The following is a 17,921-nucleotide window of genomic DNA, read 5'->3' as shown; positions in this document are numbered from 1 at the left end:
ACCTTGTTACAAAAATTTAAAAACGGACACGGATTTCATACAGCAAACTGAGACCCATGACCATACTTCTCACTTCAAGATTTAATCAACCAACTATTATCTGTTTTAATGTCCCCCCGCTCCGCACCCCAGATTGGGTCTCATTTAGCCCAGGGTGGCCTTGAACTCATTATGTAGATAAGGTTGGTCTCAAAACTTTGCAGCAATCCTCCTGCCTCTGCCTTTCAGTGCTGAGATTATGTGTGTGGCTGGAGGTAGCAGTGGGATGATGAGATCAGGCACACCTGGAGCTCATGATCCTCCTGCCTCTTGTGGGCAGGGCCTATTTATTTATTTGAACAGGATCTCAGTATGCTACTCAGACTGGCTTGAAACTCACAACCCTCCTGCCTCCTCAGAGCCCCTAATCTTTTACTTTTGTTTCTAGGCTTGCGGATTATGGCAGGTGATGTCCCAGTCACCACGCTCCTTCACTCCTCTTAAGGTGTCGCTATTCATTAGGTAGTGTTTGCTGCTCCAAGCATGCTTGGCGGTGTGAGATTGTGTGCAGTGAAGCAAAACAATGTCTCTCTCTTGTTTCAAGACAGGGTTTCTCTGTAGCTTTGGCGCTTGTCCTGAAACTCCCTCTGTAGACCAGGCTGCCCTCAAACTCACAGAGATCTGCCTGCCTCTGTTTCCCAAGTACTGGGATTAAAGGCGTGCGCCACCACCGCCTCGACAATGTCATTTTCTATGGATAAGGTCCAGCTCATAAAAAAGAAAATGAGGAAAAGGGCAGTTTCCCCTGGGTGCCTGCTTGCTCTGGCCCTGAACACAAATGCAAGAAAGGCAAGCTAGTATTTATTTATCAGAAGGTTCAATCTTCCCTGCAGAGGGAGGATACATGTTAATACTGTTTAAAAAAAACAAAACAAGCACCTGCAACCAAGTATCATCTTTAATGAAAGCCTCTGAAGAACAAGAAACAAGAGCTGACCACAAAGAAGAGCAAAAGCATTCAGAGCCAACTTTCTGCTGCACCTCTCAGCCAGTCTCTGGATGTTCATCTTACGGCACTGGTTTAATTTCAGGTTTGATTTCTCTTCTATTTCTTCCCTTCCCTCCAGCCATGACCTCTCACCCCACACAGACACAGGGTGCCAAAGAGTTTAGCCTTTGATCTCCACTGGAATCTCCCAGCAGAAGAGGTTTTGCTTTTTGTCATCTTCAAGCTCCCATTTCACCACCAGCTTTATCTGGAAAAAGAAAAGGAATTGGGAAAAATGAAGCCAGAACCTGATTTTTGATCTATAACTGGCTTCAGTTTGTACCTTCAATCCTAATTCTTTTTAAGTCATATCATCTTGTAGCCCGATTAGGATATGACCTTAATCCAAAGAGTGAGCCAAAATATACCAATGATATCATTTAATCTAGTCCAATTTATCAATGTAATTTTTCAAGTATAATATTTCTTTCCTCTCTCCTCCTCTTTTTTTCTGTTTAGTTTTTCTAAATTTTATCTTATGTGAATGAAGTTTGCCTGAATGTATATATGTGCACCACATGTATCCCCGGTACTGGAGTTACAAATGGTTGTGAGCTGCTTCTTGGTGCTGGGAACTGAACCTGGGTCCTCTGCAGAGCAGCCAGTGCTCTTGACCACTGAGCATCTCTCTAGCTCCTCTTTTCTGTTTTCTTTTTCCTTTGAATAATTTATTTTTAATGCGTATGTTTGTGTGAGGGTATTGGATTCCCTGGAACTGGAGTTAAAGACAGCAGCGGCCACCATGTGAGTGCTGAGAATTGAACCGGGATCATCTGGAAGGGCAGCCAGTGCTGTTCACCGCTGAGTCATCTCTCCAGCCCCTTTCTTTTTCTTTTTTAAAGACACAGTCTTCATAGCTAATCTAGATTAGCTTTAAATTTACTATGTAGTATGGCCTTACATTTGTGGCAATCCTACTTCAGCCCCCTGAATTCTGGGATTGTAGGTGGATGAACACACCTATTAAATGTAATTCTAAAATTCTTGACTTCTCTTTCCTTTCTTCTTCCCTCCCTCCATTTGTTACACAGCTTTACTGACCCGGAACTTGCTATGTAACTCAGGCTGGCCTCGAACTTCTGGTCCTATTTCTGCCCCCGAGCGCTGAGACTACAGGTATGCATCACTGAGTTTCACTCTTAGGTCAGAGTCATGCAAATAGAGCCTTACAAATACAATAATTTTAAATTTAAATAGCTTCTCACTTAATTGGCAAACTTCTACAGCCCCTTTCACTCTTAGGTCCTTCAGTGTAAAGAAACTTTCTTGTCAGCTAGGAATGGAAATGCCAAAGCAGTGGTCTCAGCCTAAGGGCCGTGACCCCTTTGGGTGGGGGGGGTCAAGTGATCCTTTCACAGGGTCACCTATGACCATCAGAAAACTGATATTTACATTATGGTAGCAAAATTACAGTCATGAAGTAGCAATAAAAATAATTGTATGGTTGTGGTGACCACCACAAGAGGAATTATGTTAACGGGTTGCAGCATTGGCAAAGCTGAGAACCGCTGGTCCACAGCCATGTGGAACCGATCATTTCCAGGACAACTACCCTGTATAGCTGTATAGCGACAGAGTTTAAGTTAACTTCCCCTACCCCCACCCCACTGGCCTCGCCTCTTACAGACTGACCTGGAACTCACTGTACAGCCAGTCCAGGCTGTTTTGAATGCGCATCAATGAGGCCTCAGCTTTCCAAGTGCTAGGATTATACAGGAGCACACACCGCTGTTATCTTAAACTGATTTCTGTTCATTATCTCATTTGATAATCTCAAAGATCTCAATTTTGACTTGGTACAGTCAAACTAGGAGCTGTGTGGTCACTGTTGTTTGTTTCTGGAGCTATGGTCTCACTTCTGCACCACAGGCAGCCTGGAACTCTGGAATTCCCTAGATAATCTAGTGTTGGAGAATATTATTTTAACCATGCAAAGGTGTGTTGCATTTTTTTCTGCTGCTTTTGTTAACAATGAAAAGATGTGTTGTATTTGTTTGATTGAATAAAATTAACCTGGGATTGAGGAGCAAGAAAAGAAAAAGGAGAGAGGACACCAGGGACTGGCTACCCAGCCACACAGCCTGCCATGGAGTAGGAAGGAAAGAAAAGTGATACAGATATAGAAAAAGGTCAGACTGGAGAGATGGCTCAGTGGTTAAGAAACAGAAAAAGGTAAAAAAGCCCAGAGACAAAAGGTAGATGTGATTACTTAAGAAAAGCTGGCTAGAAATGAGCCTAGCAAAGGCCAGGCATTCATAAGCAAGAATAAGGCTCCGTATGATTTATTTGGGAGTTGGGTAGCAGGCCCCCTAAAAGAGAGAAGAAAAAAAAGTCTAGGCTGGCCTTCAACCTATAGCAATCCTCCTGTCTAAGCCTTCTAAGTGTTGGAAGTGTGAGCTATTGTCCCATCTGATTTTGTAATTTTTTTCGGTAGGTCTCACTATGTAGCCCCGGCTAGCCTTGAACTCAGAGATCCTCCAGTCTCTGCCTGCTGAGTTCTGGGGTTAAAGATGTGCACTAACATGCCTTTTCTTTTTTTAAAGATTTAATGAGCCACCAGGACTGGTAGCCACCACCGCCCGGCTAGCTAAAATCTTTTAACCCTGCACAGGCTTTGGACTTAGAGACCCGTCTCTAAATCTAAGCACAAGGACTTCTTGGTAAAGCAGATTTGGACTCTGTCTGTAGTACATGAATTCAGAGGCTTAGAATTCTTCACTTATAAGTCAGAAATAATATCACCACTGCACAGGGAGGCTCTGAGTGAGGAACTGGTCTATAAAAATGGCATCCTCGGGTCCCTCAAACTTATCTCCTTCCGCACAGGCCTTTCCAGCTTCACCAGAAATGAGAGGCCCTTTGCCCCAGTCCCTGTTTCTTACTCCCAGCCTCCGCATCTGACCCAGCCCCAGGGAGTCACTTACAGAGGGGTATTCACTCTTCACTGGGAGTTTATTCAGGTAGCTGTAGGTCTTGTCTTTCTGGATGGGGCAGTTGATTCCAGACTTACAACCGTCGGACTCAGGGATGGGGAAGAAGACGGGGAGTCCTGCCAGGATGCCGTACACTGTGGCAGAGCTGTTCTCCGACTGAGTGCCTAGGAAGACAGAGAGTCAGGCGGTGAAGGCAACTGTATTTGTAAATTCTAAGGCAAGTCATCAAATTCACTCTCAAATGCTAGAAGGGCTATAGCAGCAGACCAGAGGCCTCTTCCTTCCAGCATCTCTGTCTTCATGGGTCACCGTTAGCAGCCAGCTCTGGTCCATGTGATAAAGGAGCTGGTTTCTTTCCTTGCTCCCCATCAAGGGAATCAGGCTACTTAGACAAATAACCTTATCTACCACTATAAGGACCACTGGTTTCTGCCAGAGTGTACCGTGGGTTTTAAATGCCGGCAGAGACAGGCAATCCTTTAGATACTTTGTAAAATTAAAAGAGCTGTTAATCTCTTGGTCCCCTCCAGCCTCCACACTGAAGACAGGCAGGAGGGGTGAAGTATTATCAGATTAGGGCAACTAGTCACTGCAGTTCTCAGGCAGGACTGAAGAGGTTCTCAAGAGACTGCTGTGCTCCTCCCTCTGACCATCAGGCTATTGAGACATTGTGCCCCAAAGAAATGAAATCACACCCCCTCCAGCCCTGGAAGAGAACAGATGGAGCCCAAGGTGTCAGAAAAAGAAGGGACTTGCCCTTGCGATGCAGGAAGGGTAATAACAACCTGGAGACAGGCCAGGAGCTGAGCATATCGAGGATGAGGCTGGGCCTCCCTTGTCAGGCTGCCAGGGCCCAGACCTGTATCCCCAAACCTTTAGTAATGTTACATGCTGTTAATGATATTTTGGAGATCCAGGGTACAGGCTGTGTTTCATTCTTTTTTCTTTTTTTTTAAATATTTATTCTATTTATTTATTTTGTATACAATATTCTGTCTGTGTGTATGCCTGCAGGCCAGAAGAGGGCACCAGACCTCTTTACAGATGGTTGTGAGCCACCATGTGGTTGCCGGGAATTGAACTCAGGACCTTTGGAAGAGCAGGCAATGCTCTTAACCACTGAGCCATCTCTCCAGCCCCCAGGCTGTGTTTCATTCTTTTAATTTTTAATAATAATTTTAAAAAGCCTAAACTCTATTTAGTTAGTGGGGGGAGGTGTGAACATGGCACGGCAGACGCATAGGTCAGAGGATAACATCTGGGAGTCTGCTTTCTCCTTCCACCATGCAGATTCCGGGGTTCACCTTTAGCTGTAAGTCACCTCACAAGCTCTTCATTTTATTTTTTAAAATTTATTTATTTTTACTTCATCTGCATTGGTGTTTTGCCTGCGTTAATATCTGAATGAAGAGGGCTGGAGAGATGGATCAGAGGTTAAGAGCACTGGCTGCTCTTCCAGAGGTCCTGAGTTCAATTCCCAGCAACCACATGGTGGCTCACAACCATCTGTACTGAGATCTGGCGCCCTCCTCTGGCGTGCAGGCATACATGGAGGCAGAATGTTGTATACATAATAAATAAATGAAGATGCCAGATCTTCTGGGAATGGAGTTATAGACAGCTATGAGCTGCCACGTGGGTGGTGGGATTTGAACCTGGGTCCTCTGCAAGAGCAGCCAGTGCTCTTAACGCTGAGTCATCATTAATTTTATTTTTATAAAAACACGTTTAGTCAGCATCATAATTAGACTCTTTCTTTTCATGCTCAACAAAACAGCCGAAGAAAAGTATCCATTAAAACCTTTCCCTGGGGAGAGGGCACTGGAGAGTACCAGCTGCTCTTCTGGAAGACCCAGGTTCAATTCTTAGCACCCACATAGTGGCTCCTCGCACCCATAACTCCAGCTCCAGGGGATCCATCACACTCTCCTGACCTCTGTGAGCACCAGGCACACCCGTGCGCACATACATACATGCTGGCAGAAACCTTATACACATAAACCTAAACAAAAACTAAACACCAAAGACAAAACAACAATTATAAAACAGAACAAAACACCACCCCCCACCGCTGGAATGCTATCCACCTTCCACACAGAAATGAAAATAACCTGCTCTACAGTTAGTCACAGACACTGCCCAGACACATGAGAGAGTGGGCCCCGCTTTGCTGAGGTCACAGCTGTTGACCTGTGGCTTCCTGGTCACTTGCATGGCTCGCCTCTCCTGCCACGTTTCGTTTCCTGGCAGCAGCTAGACCCTTCTGCCACAGACAGCTGCTGTGGAGCTGCATCGACAGCTTGGTTCTGTGGTTCAGCTAAGTACACTTACCCCACAGGGGCCAGAGCTCCTGCCTGCAAAATCTCCTCCAGTCAGAGGGCCAATATTTGCAGACAAATTGTTGTAGCTGCCAAAATCACCACAGCGTCCACTGCCTCCAAATGGCTTCCATCATTACCAAATCCATTATAGCTATCCCACTGCCATCATATATACCGCCACCACTGAAGCCACCATGACCACTAAAGTTCCCTCCACACCTAAAACCACCACCAGAGTCTCCAGAACCGCTCTGACTTTTTGGCTGGATGAAGGACTAGCTATTTCTTGCTTCCACAGGGTGGGTCTTACTTCACAGCTGTGGGTATACGAAGGATGGTGTTTTTGAATGGCAGTCTTATCCAAAGGGTCTTGGTTGTTAAAGGTAACAAAACTAAGTGCCTCTTTTCCTCCCTGCCTGTCACTCATGATTTCAACCACTCTGGTCTCAGAGGTGATGCTCTTTAGTGTCCTCTTCGATACTGAGAAAGATCTTTTTCACGGGCGAGTGGGACCTGGTCTTTGAGGATCTTCTCCTTTGGCTCTCTGGCTCCACGACTCTTCCAGACACCGTATGTGGCCCTGTAGTTATGGCTACACAGTGGTGTAGTGATAAATACAAAGACCTAGAGTGTTGGTGTTTGGGGGAGTGTTCTCTTTTGCTCAAATGGTTCCTCACTCTCGTCAACCGTACTGAAACTCAAAACTAGAAAACAGAGCTTCTGTAGCTGTTGGGACACCTCAGGAGACGTTGTATTTTTTTTATTATTATTTTTGAGATAGGGTTTCTTTACATACTCTGGCTGTCCTGGAACTCACTATGTAGCCAGGCTGGCCTCTGGAGGTTCTCTTGTCTCTGCCTCGGAGTGTTGGGATTAGGGCTGTGCAGCACTCTGACTGACTTACGAGGCCCTTTCTAAGACCTGCTGTCAGGGAGGTGACAGCTTCCAGCAATGTTTCCTCAGGCTTGTCGACAGACAGAAAGGGGCCCTTATATATTTTGTATAAGAACTATGTGAGTGTTTGTGTGTGAACACTAGCCTGAGGTCAGCCTCAAGAAGCCATGCACCTTGTTTTTTGAGACAGTCTTCTTACTGGCCCGGGATTTACTGACTTGGCCAGGCTGGCTGCCAGTGAGCCTTGGGATCTACCTGTTTCCACCTCCCCAGTGCTGGGGCCACAAGCCTATTTCCAGGACGACCATTCCTGGCATTTTACATGGATTCTGGAAATCAAACTGAGGTCCTCATGTTTTTGGTTTTGTGTTGGTTTTTTGAGACAGCGTTTCTCTGTGGAACAGCCTTGGCTGTCCTGCAACTCGCTCTGTAGACCAGGCTGGCCTTGAACTCACTGAGACCCACTTCCTGAGTCTCTGCTTCCTGAGTGCTGGGATTAAAGGTGTGTGCCACCACTGACTGGTGAGGCCCTATCTTTTTTTTTTTTTAGATTTATTTATTATATATGTATACAGTGTTCTGCCAGCATTATGCCTGCAGGCCAGAGAGGACACCAGATCTCATTACAAATGGTTGTGAGCCACCAAGTAGTTGCTGGGAAGTGAACTCAGGACCTTCAGAAGAGCAGGCAGTGCTCTTAATTGCTGAGCCATCTCTCCAGGCCCCCATCTTAAAAACAAACAAACAAAACCAACCAACCAAACAAAAAACCAGGGTTTCTTTGTGTAGCCCTGGCTGTCTTGAATGCACCTTGCAGACTAGGCTGGCCTTGAACTCACAGAAGGACATGCTATTTAGTGCAGGCTGCCTTTGATTCCTCTTGCTCCACCCTCCAGTGCTGTGATTACAGGCATCACCTACAACTTGTGCCTTTTCCTTCTTCCTGTGTGGGGCGCATGGCTTCCACCTAGAATGCTGTGTGTGCATACGCAGGGGCCAGAGGAAGACATGTGAGCTCTGCCCCATTGCTCTGAGTCTCCAAGGAATACTCTTGAGATAGAGGCTCTCACGTCCTGGCTAGTCTTAATATCAACCTGACACGGCAAACTAGAGTCATCTGAAAGGAGAGAACCTCCATAACATCGGGCTGTAAGGCATTTTCTTAATTTGTGATTGATGTGGGAGGGCTCAGCCCATTGTGGGTGGTGCCATCCCCCGGCTGGCGGTCTTGGGCTCTATAGGAAAGCAGGCTGAGCAAGTAAGCCAGTAAGCAGCACCCCTCCATGGTCTCTGCATCAGCTCCCACCTCTGTAGACCAGGCTGGCCTCCAGGTCCCTGCCCTGACTTCCTTCGGTAATGAACAGTGATATGGAAGTATAAATTGAATAAACCCTTTTCTCTCCAACTTGCTTTTTGGTCATAGTGTTTCATTTCAGCAAAAGAAACCCTAACTAAGACACTAAACTGGATGGAGCTAGGCTGGCGGCCAGCAGGTCCCCATCCTCCAGCCTTTGCACTCACAGTACTGGACTTACAGGCATGTGTGTGGCACACCTACCTTTTTATGTCAGGGCTGGGATCTGAACTCAGGTCCTCATGTTTGGGCAATAAGTGCTTTTTCCCAACTGAGTCATCTCCCTAGCCTTTAGTTTGTTTTTGTTTTTTTTTTTAAACAAACAAGCTAAGGTGATAGGGTGGATCAAGAAAGAAAGTAGGGCGCTCATTCTCTGAGCAGAGAAGTGAGCAGCGCTGAGAACTCTGAGTTCTAGATAGTTCATGGGAGAGCAAACGAGGGAAGGAGTCCAGACAGTTGCTCTGTCCAGAAATAAGCATTCTGTACTTGTCTAGATTCTTTACATTTTTAAAAAATTTAATTTCATTTATGTTTATGTATGTGTATGCACACACTATGTGCGGGTGCCTGTGCAAGCCAGAGGAGGGGCACTGGACACTCTGGAGCTGGAGTTATAGATGGTTGGGGGTTCCATGTGGGTGCTGGGAATCCAACTCAGGTCTTCTTGTTTGTTTGGGACAGGGTTTCTCTGTGTAGCTTTGGAGTCTCTCTGGGAATTTACTCTCTAGACCAGGTTGGCCTTGAACTCACAGAGATCCGCCAGCCTCTGCTGGGATTAAAGGCGTGCAGCACCACAGCCCAGCTCAGGTCTTCTTTAAGCAGAGCAAGCTCTCTTAACTACTGAGTCATCTTTCTCTGGTGCAAATCTGCTGTCTTTAAAGTGTGTGTGTGTGTGTGTGTGTGTGTGTGTGTGTGTGTGTCACAATGCACTTGTAGGAATCAGTTCTCTCCTTTGACTATGTGGCTTCTAAGGACTGAACTTAAGTCACCCAGCCTGGTGATAATTACCTTTACCCACAGAGTCACTTTACACATACCTTTTCTCCTTTGAGATAAACCATCAGTTCTCAACATGTGGGGTTTTGACCCCTTTTGGGGGCAAACAACCTTTTCACAGGGGTTGCATATTAGATATCCTGAATATCAAATATTCACATTACGATTCATAACAGCAAAATTACAGTTATGAAGTAGCAATGAAAATAATTTTATGGTTGTAGGTCACCACATGAGGAAGGGTCTCAGGGTTAGGAAGGCTGAGAACCACTGAGATAAGATCTCTCTCTGTAGCTGTGGCTAGCCTGGAATTTTCTATAATGAGGCTCCTTTTGGGCTCATGGTTCTTCCACTGAGGCCTGGCTTGAAGGAACATTATGCAGAATGTTAAAGATTTGTTTCTGTCCTTTCTTCACCCCTTGCTGTCTCAGTCAGGTTTCCAGAACCAGGCTGCGCTGGACACAGCAGGAACCCAGCATGAGAAGGGTGTCTGAGGACACAGTAGTGGCCCTGAGCGTTTCCTGCTGAGAGACATCACACAGACAGCCCGCAGCAGAGAGCTCTCACACAGCTCTGACTCAGCGCAGTCTGCATGGCTCCTGGGTTTTGCAGTCTGCATGGCTCCTGGGTTTTGTGTCACCCTCTTATACGTTGTGAAACTACTACAGGATTCTCCCCTCCCCACTTTTAGTCAGAGCTATAACTTAAAAGCACTCCTTTTATCAATCCAGCCCTTCAGGTTTCCTTTTAGAACATGAAAAGTAGTAGCTACGGAGCCAGACTCGGTCCTGTCCAGCAACAAAGTGAATTCTAGTTTTGTGCAGGTCAGAAAGGACGTTGACAAATCCCTGCCAACCAAGCCATGGTCTCCCCTGCTATATCACGGTTCAGTGTGAAGTGAAGGGAAGAGTCACAGTTACTCACCACTAGTGAAGGTGACATTGACACTGTAGGACTGGCCTTTGTGCAGCTCACATGGCTGGGTGGGGCATGGGCTCACATTCACCTCCTTTATAACTCCGACCTTAGAACCTGCAAAAAAAGAAAAAAATCAAATATGAAGAAAAGACTGCACTGAGGTTGCAGGTGCCTCATGGTGAAGTGAGTTTCTTCTGACTGTTTTCCTGAAACGAAGTCCTTAGGACAAAGTACGGTTAGATTTGGGGCTGGGTAGGTGGCTCGAAAGGTAAACAAAGCACTTGCTGCACAGTATGAATCCCCAGAACCTACCTAAAGCTGGCTGCAGCAGGGGGCATTTGCAATCCCAGCGTTCTTACAGAGAGATGGAGGTAGAGAAAGGGGAATCCTGAAAACCTGCCAGCCAGCCAGCCTGTAGGATGCTGCCAGCATAGCCGCAAAGAGACCTATTTCAAACAAGGCAGAAGGCAAGGACCCACATCTGAGACTTCCTCTGGTCCCTACATGTCCCTAGATGGGCACCTACATCATATCCCGACATCTCCCTCCTCCTTCCCCCCCCCCTCTCTCTCTCACACACACACACACACACACACACACTAACACAAAAGTCGAGAATCTTGGTACTACTAAAAATCAAACTTATAAATTGAATGAAAAGCAAATTGATTTCTTGGCAAGCAGAATACTAATATTTATCAAATTAAGAAATATAGTGAGACAACGTTTAGACAACACTATATGAAAAGGACTCTATTAAAAAAAAAAAGCCAAAAAGAAAAAAAAAAGCCAGGCATGGTGGCACATACCTTTAATCCCAGCACTTGGGAGGCAGAGGGAGGCAGATCTCTCTAAATTCCAGGCCAGCCTGGTCTATCAGGACAACCAGAGATATATAATAAAACCCTGTCTCAAAAAAACCAAAAAAATAAAAAATAAAAACAAAACCCCTAAATGCTTCCAGATTCTTGTCTTGCTTTTTCTCATTCTCTCCCCCTTCCCTGTGAGGGTACTTGGGGATGAACTTGGAAATCTTTATATCTTGAATTCCTTTTTTTTTAAATATTTATTTATTTATTTATTATGTATACAATTTTCTGTCTGTGTGTATGCCTGAAGGCCAGAAGAGGGCGCCAGACCTCTTTACAGATGGTTGTGAGCCACCATGTGGTTGCTGGGAATCGAACTCAGGTCCTTTGGAAGAGCAGGCAATGCTCTTAACCACTGAGCCATCTCTCCAGCCCCTTGAATTCCTTTTTCTAAAATTAATTTATTGTGGGTGTACATGCCTATGTTCCACAGTGCCTGCGTGAAGGTCAGAGGACAACTTTTAAGAGCTGGTTCTCAGCTGGGTGGTGGTGGTGCACACCTTTAACTCTAGCACTCGGGAGGCAGAGGCAGGCAGATCTCAGAGTTTGAGGCCAGCCTGGTCTACAGAACGAGTTCCAAGACAGCCAGGGCTACAAAAAAAAAAAAACAACCCCGTTTTGAAAAACAAAACAAACAAACGGGGCTGGAGAGATGGCTCAGCGGTTAAGAGCATTGTCTGCTCTTCCAAAGGTCCTGAGTTCAATTCCCAGCAACCACATGGTGGCTCACAACCGTCTGTAATGGGGTCTGGTGCCCTCTTCTGGCCTGCAGACATACACACAGACAGAATATTGTATACATAATAAATAAAAAAAATATTAAAAAAAAGGAAAGAAAAGACAGAGAGAGAAAGAAAAAAAAAAGAAAATAAAGAGTAACATTAGTGGTCTGGGTTAGTTAGTCAAACTTGGTTTTTTAAACCAGTGGCGCCTGAACCCTACTGTTTTGTGAGAGAGTGCTGTGTGGGACTTAAGAGGAACCGCCACCTCAATCCTCAACCGAGGAATGGCCCTGAAAAGAAGAAACAGCTCCCTCCTTAAAGCTGAAGTTCCCCACAATACTTCTGCTTTCAGGCCAGTCACGTTCTCCAGGCAGCCGCTAAGAGGCTCGCTCAGGGAGTCATGAGGACTCTGGCTCTCACAGACAGGATCTCAAATCTTGACTAAGCCATTAAACTTTGACTTTTCCCAGAACCAAACAGAGGAAGACAGAGGTCAAGATCTTTATAGTTCCAAAAAACACTCAGGGACCCCAGCTGGGCGAGGTACCAGGTTGGTCAGTACCTGCAGCTCTTGGACAGTTGAGGCAGGGGGAGGAGCACAGTTTGAGGCGAGCCTTGTTTCAAACAAGTAAACAAACAAACAAAAAACAAACTTAGGGCCCAAGCAGGGCTGATTCACTCAGTCAAGACCAGCTTCACTAACTGGTACAGTAACTGTTCTAGCAGAAGAGAAGGTATTTGAAAGAGATACTGGGGGGCTGGAGAAATGGCTCAGAGGTTAAGAGCACTGACTGCTCTTCTGGACGTCCTAAGTTCGATTCCCACAACCACATGTTGGCTCACAATCATCTGTAAGTACTCTTCAGGCATGCAAGTATAAATGCAGACAGAACATAGCAAATAAATAAAATCTTTAAAAAAAAAAAGATACTGCGTTATCAAGACTCCCAAAACAATGGACCACAATGGTGGTGGTGTGGGGGGCGTGTGTGACATGCTGGTGCCAGCCAGATGAGAAACCTGCTTCCCAGGAAGAGATTTCAGTTCTGACAACAAGTCAGACCACTTTGTAGGTCAGACTTGAGCTAACTACCTTATTATTCATACCTCTTACCCTCAATTTAAATACGAACCTCTTAGTACCCCCAAAAACTGACTGGTGGTTCCTTTGTTATGTTCTTCTTTCCAATACTGCCACACTGAAAAAGCTCCTTTCTTGGCTTTTCAATATTACTTACTCTTTTCAAAAAAAATTCTAAGGTCTATTTATTTATTTAATGTTTTTTTTTGTTTTTTTTTTTTTGAGACAGGGTTTATCTGTGTAGCTTTGGTTGTCCTAGAACTTACTCTGTAGAGCAGGCTAGCCTCGAACTCATAGAGATCCACCTGCCTCTGCTTCCTGAGGGCTGGGATTAATTGTGCTAGGTTTATTCATTTTCTTGGGTGAGAATATGCTGCCTACACATATGTATATACACATGGTACCCATGGAGGTCAGAAGAGAGCATTGGATTCCTTAGAACTGGAGTTATGGATGGTTGTGCGCCACCATGAGGGTACTGGGAACCGAACCTGAATCCTCTGGAAGAGCAGCAAGTGCCCTAAACCACTGAGCCATTCCTCAGGCCCCCTTTACTTGTCTCTTTAACTGGCACTTGAGATGAGCAGCCAGGGCCCAGGCTTTCAGCCTACACAATCCTAGATTTATTTTCCTCGCCAGTAAAATTACCAGGCTAAGGGCTGCACAGTTGCTGAAAATAATATACTTGTAACTATTATTTATGTTTAAAAAACAATGGTCAGAAACACAAAGGTAATTCAAGCTCCTGACACTGGCCAGCAGAATGGGAGAGAATGAGTGAACAGCCTGGCAATAGTGCCCGGGATAGCGGAGGTTAGCAATGCTTTTTGGCGATACTCCTCAGCTACTGTAACTGAGGGGGCAGACTTACGCCTATCACCTGGGTCTGACTTCTTACCAGCCCAGCTTCTTACTGTGCAGCCCGCAGACAAGACACTCAACATCTGGGGCTGCCCTGAGGGCAGCGAGTCAACAGAGCGGCAGATCTGGAACACGGTGGCACCACTGAAGTTGCTGGCTGTGATTACCATTACTTCTGATTCGGTTCAGGAACTAGAACAGCTGCTCCTGGGTGAGTAAGCGAAGCCCCTCTGGCACAAATGCTAAGCTTCTCACCTTAAATATACTTCGTGGGCCGGCTATGTAGTTACCAGGCTAGCTTAGAACTGTCCATGCAGAACACATGACAGCGCGTGCACATGATCCTCTCTCCCTGGGCTCGCCCTCAGGCTGGAAGTGTCTCTTCAAAGTCCCTCTTTTATCACACCAATCCTTTATTACAGACCCCGGGGGTCAGTAAACGACACTCTGCAGTCCCTATCGCAGTCCCTATCTCCTAGCTTGCTCCCACGCTGCACAGTACGAGAAGCACCCTCCCACTCCATCTCATGATAGGTGGCCAGGAAAGTTGAAAATTGGTGCTTGTGTCCAGGCTTCAGTGGCCAACTCTACCTGCTTCTTCAAAGGTAGGTCACATGATCTCAAGGGATCAAAGGAAAGGGTACTTACAGTCCTTTTGTGCAGTTTTTTTCTTCCTGCCCCCTGACAAGAGGTTCCCGGACTTCAAATGTCAATAGAACAAACCCCTCAGTTCCCACTGCAAATATTGCACAAGTAGCTCACTGGCTTCCACGTTTCCCGTGAGGAAATTCCACCCCAGGAGAAGGCAGGCACAGAATATAAAAACTTCTCATCTGGGCCCTGAAATGTTCACTTTGTATTTCCTAATTCAAAATCTGTCACAGGAACCCCCCTTTCTTTTAAGTTCTCTAGGGCCGAGAGACAGCTCAGAAGGTAAAAGTATTGTTACCAAGGCTGGCACCTGAATTTCAATTCCCAGAACCCACACAGAGGGAGGGGGAGATCCCTGCAAGTTGTCCTCTGACCTTTACATATATGCTGTGCCTGTGCGGGCCCTCCTAACATACATATACACAAATAAACAAATAAATAAAACAGGAAAGACAAGTTCTTCCCAGAGGTATATACCTGCTTTAAAAAAAAATGCAGGCATGATGGCACATGACTTTGAACCCAGCACTCCTTAATGTAGAGACAGGTAGATCTTTGTGAGTTCAGGCTGGTCCACAAAGCTGTCTCAAACAAACAAAAACCACTAGCAACAACAAAAGTACTGGAGTCCAAAGTGGGTCACAGAGACTTATCAACCTCTTGCTCCCTAGCTGCAGGATTTTAGACAAGTTAGTCCATGTGCTTGGACTGCCTTCCTGTGACAGACGGTGAAGAATGAGTTAGTAAAATTAATTCGGTACCTTCATCCAAGTGCTGGTCCTAAGCTCACAAAGGAGGGGTGGGAGGGAATTGTTCTGTGGACAGAGTGCTTGTCTTGCAAGCAGAAGACCAGAGTTCAATTCCCAGAACCCACATAAAAATGCCAGGTAATAGTGGCGCATGCCTTTAATCCCAGAACTCAGGGAGGCAGAGTAAGCCTGGTGTACAGAGCGAGTCCCAGGACAGCCGGAGCTACACAGAGAAACCCTCTCTCAGACAAATGAAAAAAACCACTCATGGTGGCACAAACATGTAATCCTGACCTGGGACAGGTGGACAGGAGGACCACAGGGATCCTTGGCTAGCCAATCTAGACTAATGGTGAGCCCCAGGCCAATGAGAGACCATGTCTCAAAAGAAATGGATGACCATGTCTCAAAATGAGTAGATGGTGTTCTTGAGGATGACCCGTGAGGACTGTACTCTGACTACCACATGCTTGGGTACACATGAACACACACACATTAAAAATAGAATAAAAATTTAAGCAACTTTTTTTGTTGTTTGTTTGTTTGTTTGTTTCGAGACAAGGTTTCTCTGTGTGGCTTTGGAGCCTGTCTTGGAACTAGCACTGTAGACCAGGCTGGCCTCGAACTCACACAGATCAGTCTGCCTCTGCCTCCCAAGTGTTGGGATTAAAGGAGTGCAACACCACCTGGCAAAATTTAAGCAGTTTAACAAAGGGAAAAGCAGCACTTTAAAGGAACAGCCACTTTTAGCTAGTCTTCTAGATTAGCATCAGTGAAGGCAGTGGTCCGTCTAGTTCCACAGGACCACAGGGCCATCTTTGCTTTTGCCTTAACAGGAGTTTTGATAACACATTAGAAACAGTATTAATTCCCTCATCTACCTTTTTAGTAAGTATTTACTGAGTAGTTAATATTACCTGGATACTGGCTATAAAGAAGCATACTTAACTTGGTTCCCCATTCAGTTGTGTGACTTTAGGAAGGCTTACTTAAGCTACCCCACCCCTACCTCCTCAATAAGAGTTACCTGTGTGCCTTTGAGTGCTGTACCTGAGGAGGCCAGAGACACTGGACTCCTTGAAGTTGGAGATACAGACAGTTGTGGGCCACCTGATGTGGATGCGGGGAACTGAACTCTAGTCTTCTGGAAGAGCCGGCACTCTAAACCACTGAACCATCTCTCCAACCCACCTAATAACTCTTTAATTCAGTGATGCACTGTGGTCTCCAGGTTTTCCTCCTGCTCACATGTTTTACAAAATCAGTTTTTGTCTTTCGTTTATCACTGCTCCTTTCCACCTCTAACCCTCGCCCCCATCCCCCACTGCTCCAGCTTTGCCCCAGCAATTACTTGTCTAGCCTGACTGGATGAACTCGGGGTTTCTACCCTCTCTTATATTTTCCAGTAGAAAAGAATCCAGCGGCAGTGTCGGGAGGGACTTCGGTATCACAAGGAATCACTAGAAGTAGGAGTTTTACAGGAGACACGATCATGAAATTTGTTAGCCCAAAGGAAACCCTACTTTGTCAAAGAATTGATTACGAGAAGAACTGGCTTTTGTCTTGTCAGTAAGAGAAAAGGGGGGGGGGGGCTCTGAAAGCCAAACTGGGCTACAAAGTGAGACTGCCTCCTACCCACCCACTCAAACCCCAACCAAGGAGAAAACTTCAAACGAACAAAGGAGAAAGGCTAGTGAAGATGCAAGGAATAAATCAAAAGAAATTCTCCGCCCATCCCCTCAATTCGTGTCGGATGCAGGCTCGCTGTCTACCCTATTGTTTTATTTTTGCTTTTATTTATTTATTTTTTCAGGCAGTTCTCACTACATAGCCTAGGCTAGCCTTGAATTAGCAACCCTCCTGTCTCCACCGTCGAGTGCTGCGACTACGTGCCGGCTTGATTGATGTCCACCCAACAAACTTTAGAGAACTTCAGCCCAAGGTTCGCCTTGAGAGTGTAGAGATTACCCCAAAACACGCGTGGCAAGGAGAGTCTAAGTTGTACGGAGGGTTAAGTTTCAATCAAGGCTGGTGGTACCTTGGGACCCAACCCAGCCCGTTCCACCCTGGGTCTGAGGCTGAGCCCCCACGTTCTAGTAACCCGCCCAATCCAGCCCGCGGGTCTCCTCGAGTGGGCTCAGTGCTCACCGCAGTCCTTGAAGCGCAGGGGCTCGGCCCGGATGGCGGCGACGAGCGCCAGCAGAAGGATCGTGCAGCGCAGGAAACGCATGGTGGATAAGAACGCTCCGCAATCTAGGAAGAAATATGTAGCTGCGGCGGCAGTCACAAGATAAACTTGTCACGGCGGACCGAGGGAGGAGCCGGGTCAGGCCACTTGTGACCAGTCACCAGCGAAGGTCCGCCCGCGCCCCGCCCGAGGCTCCAGGGCGCCAGTCGCACAGCTGGCTCTTTATCTCCGCCCATCTCTTCCCCTCCCGGCAGGGCCTGCGGAGATCCCGCTCTTCTTTGCGGTCGTCCCACTCTATTGGTACCGCCCCGCGTCGGCAATTGGAAGTGTTTTCAGCCAATCAAAGTCATCTTATCT

The 17,921-nt window shown here is 46.3% G+C and overlaps 1 protein-coding gene across 1 annotated transcript; it reads right to left on the bottom strand.

Moving 5' to 3' along the window:
- Nucleotides 1-919: 919 nt before the first annotated feature.
- Npc2 (NPC intracellular cholesterol transporter 2) lies at nt 920-17,800 on the bottom strand. Its single transcript, XM_041658531.1, has 4 exons — nt 17,525-17,800; nt 10,450-10,557; nt 3,952-4,124; nt 920-1,235 (listed from the first exon to the last, which is right to left on the bottom strand). Exons 1-4 carry the CDS (start codon nt 17,604-17,606, stop codon nt 1,149-1,151), a joined length of 450 nt encoding a protein of 149 aa, XP_041514465.1. The 5' UTR covers nt 17,607-17,800; the 3' UTR covers nt 920-1,148.
- Nucleotides 17,801-17,921: the final 121 nt, after the last annotated feature.

The sequence above is a fragment of the Microtus oregoni genome, unplaced genomic scaffold (genome assembly GCF_018167655.1).
Source record: "Microtus oregoni isolate MIOR12 unplaced genomic scaffold, Mior012 000009F_ref0000495, whole genome shotgun sequence".
Lineage (NCBI taxonomy): Eukaryota > Metazoa > Chordata > Mammalia > Rodentia > Cricetidae > Microtus > Microtus oregoni.
This window is presented reverse-complemented; position numbering and strand designations above follow the sequence as displayed.